The sequence below is a fragment of the Solanum lycopersicum genome, chromosome 6 (genome assembly GCF_036512215.1).
Source record: "Solanum lycopersicum chromosome 6, SLM_r2.1".
Lineage (NCBI taxonomy): Eukaryota > Viridiplantae > Streptophyta > Magnoliopsida > Solanales > Solanaceae > Solanum > Solanum lycopersicum.
Genome location: NC_090805.1, coordinates 36705233 through 36707812, shown reverse-complemented (window position 1 = coordinate 36707812; position 2580 = coordinate 36705233). Strand labels below are relative to the sequence as shown.

The 2580-nt window shown below is 30.8% G+C and overlaps 1 protein-coding gene across 2 annotated transcripts; it reads right to left on the bottom strand.

The window, feature by feature from the left end:
- Positions 1-327: 327 nt before the first annotated feature.
- On the bottom strand, positions 328-2350 carry LOC101245849 (uncharacterized). Of its 2 annotated transcripts, none has more exons than XM_010323865.4 (5): positions 1850-2350; positions 1597-1673; positions 1467-1503; positions 1240-1351; positions 328-1134 (listed from the first exon to the last, which is right to left on the bottom strand). In XM_010323865.4, the coding sequence occupies exons 1-5, from the start codon at positions 2127-2129 to the stop codon at positions 513-515; spliced, it is 1128 nt and encodes a 375-aa protein (XP_010322167.1). In that variant the 5' UTR covers positions 2130-2350; the 3' UTR covers positions 328-512. The 2 variants fall into 2 exon arrangements, with proteins under 2 accessions (XP_010322167.1, XP_010322168.1); XM_010323866.4 differs by having other exon boundaries at positions 1240-1348.
- Between the last annotated feature and the right edge of the window lie 230 nt (positions 2351-2580).

Below are 2580 nucleotides of genomic sequence, written 5' to 3'. Positions count from 1 at the left end.
TTGGTGAGGACATCTTAATTTCTTCACAGAAAAGAGTCATATATGTCATTAGTTTTGCACGTTTAGCTCTTATTTTTACTTTTATAAACATTCAGGATACATACTACTGTTAAAACTAAAATGAAAAATTTCTATATAATTAATTTTTAAACTAATCCCATTCTACACTGAAACATATACACATGCATTCAAGGAGATTCCCAAAATAAAATCAAAGTATCTCTTAGATAATTATTTGTACTGCTAACTGACAAAGAAAGTAGTTTTTCAAGAAAATTAGGTGGATTTAATTTATTTTTCAACAATTATTCCCATTAGCCAACAATGTTGAAGAGCAAAATTAAAATGATGAGATAAATAAAACTAATCAATTGTTACCTAGGTTTCTTCAATGATACTATTTGCGTACAAATTGTGTATAACAACAAGACAAGTAATATACATAGGACAAATTAAAGATCATAATTAAACAAGTACCTCAAAATCTCACTTAGAATTAATATTGTCTTCATTCACAAAGTCAGATCTAGGGTACTTGCCTTTTTTGCATTATTTTCCTCTGAAGTAGTACTTGATGAGAACAATGAAAGGGAAAGAAGATCCCCAACTTGTTCACCTTTCAATCTTTTTTGATGATATTCTCTTGTTGTTTTCAATGAAAGGTTCAAATCGAGATCGATATCTGAATCTTGAATCTTTCTTTTATTTGATGAGGATGTGTTTATTGTCGTTGTTCCCACAACTTCTTCACTCATCCACCATTTTCCCCTTGAGGAAAGAGAATTATTCTCTTTAGCACGGATTTGTGTCATCATTTCTTGCTCTGATGATCTCCTGTTGAATTGTTTGACTATCTCATCTTTATCTCTATTTCTATTACCCTTAGGTAATGTCATTAGGAGATTTTGTTTTGCTGAGCTTGTTCCAATTTGAGTAATTGGTGGCCAAAATCTTTGATTATGACGATTTTGGTTTTTCTCAATTTCAATGCTTTTATTCCATGGAAATAATTGTTCATGTGATGAGTGACTTGCAAAACCATGCCTTGTACTTATACTAGAGCCACCCCCAATATTCATGTTATAAGGGTTGTACAATGAATTAGCTTGACGATTCCATAAAGCAGTATCGTACCTGAAATATAATCAATATATGGAAAACAAATATTATATAACCAAATGAAATTCAAGTTTCTTAAACAAACTTGGGATAAGTTATTTAAGATATTACAATTTGTACCTTAAGCTCGAACTCGAAGTTTGTTTAAACCCATGTAACCTAGAAAGTTGTGTAAGATTGAAAATATGATGATCTCCATTCTCAAGTAGAAATCTTCCGTCTGTAGAAACTGCTAAGTCATATAGAGAATTTTAATAAGACATCTATTTCAGAAACCCTAATTTTGGCAAAACGTAACTAATTAATGAGACAACAAAATAATTTTTTATTAAAAAAAAAACACTTACTTTGATTTGGGTCATCAGTTTTCTTGCTTCTATACATCTAATTACCCAAATAGAGAAATCAGATGAGTTTGCTAAGCAAAATTAAACCCGTAAAATTCATAAACTAGTGAGATTTATATAAATTTCCGACCTGTAGATGGCTCTTGACATGTGCTATGCTGAGGCCTTTAATGTTCATAAATTGAAGAACCAATTTTGGTGTAGCTCCTAAAAATAAAACAAATTCATTACAACTTTGAATTAAATTACATTTTTTCAAAAGATCTATCAGATTACTGAAGTGAACGAATATTTGACATCTATATATAATTAATTAATTTTTTTTATAATAATTTGAGATAAAATAATAAAAATGGAGTTTGAATAAGATGTGATGAACTTACTATCTTGTCCACCTAATCTTTCAACAGCATGAACAAAGCGAAGATGGAGCTCAGGCGTCCACCGTAGCCTCGGTGTTTTGGAACGAACATACTGTCGTACACTTGCTGAATTAGGTTTTTTACCGTTCTCTTCCACAGTACTGTTACTAGAGCTGGATCTAGTTGTACCTTGAGCTTTACTATTTACTTCTGTTTCGACATCCTCCTCTTCTTCAAATTCAATTTGCTGCTTAGGATTCGATTTTGAATCTTCTTCTGTACTGCTACTTCCTCCTTTCATATTAACGCCAACAAATTAGAACACTAATTGTGGCTACTACTAAGATGGACGTTGAAAATTACCATGTAATAGAAAGAAGAGAAAAGAATTTGTGTTTGCAACAAAAGTAAGAAAAAGTTGCTAGAATTAGGAATGAAATTTGTTGAAGAGGCATATAAAGAACAAAACAATTGTTCTCTCTCTACATTTGTGGACTTTTTTTGAAAAAAAAAATCATGCGTGATTTGCATGGATGATGTAGTAAAGTATATACATGTACATGTGTGGTGATAAATACTTGCATGTGTACGTGGACTCTTTATGTGTATGTATAGACATACTATACTAATTAAATCGTAGATGTTAAATTCTAGTCAATTGAAGTAAGTAAATAGCACATTCAAAGGATAATATAATGACATATATATAACATACCAAGTTGTATGTGTATCCACAACTCAACAAGATGTTC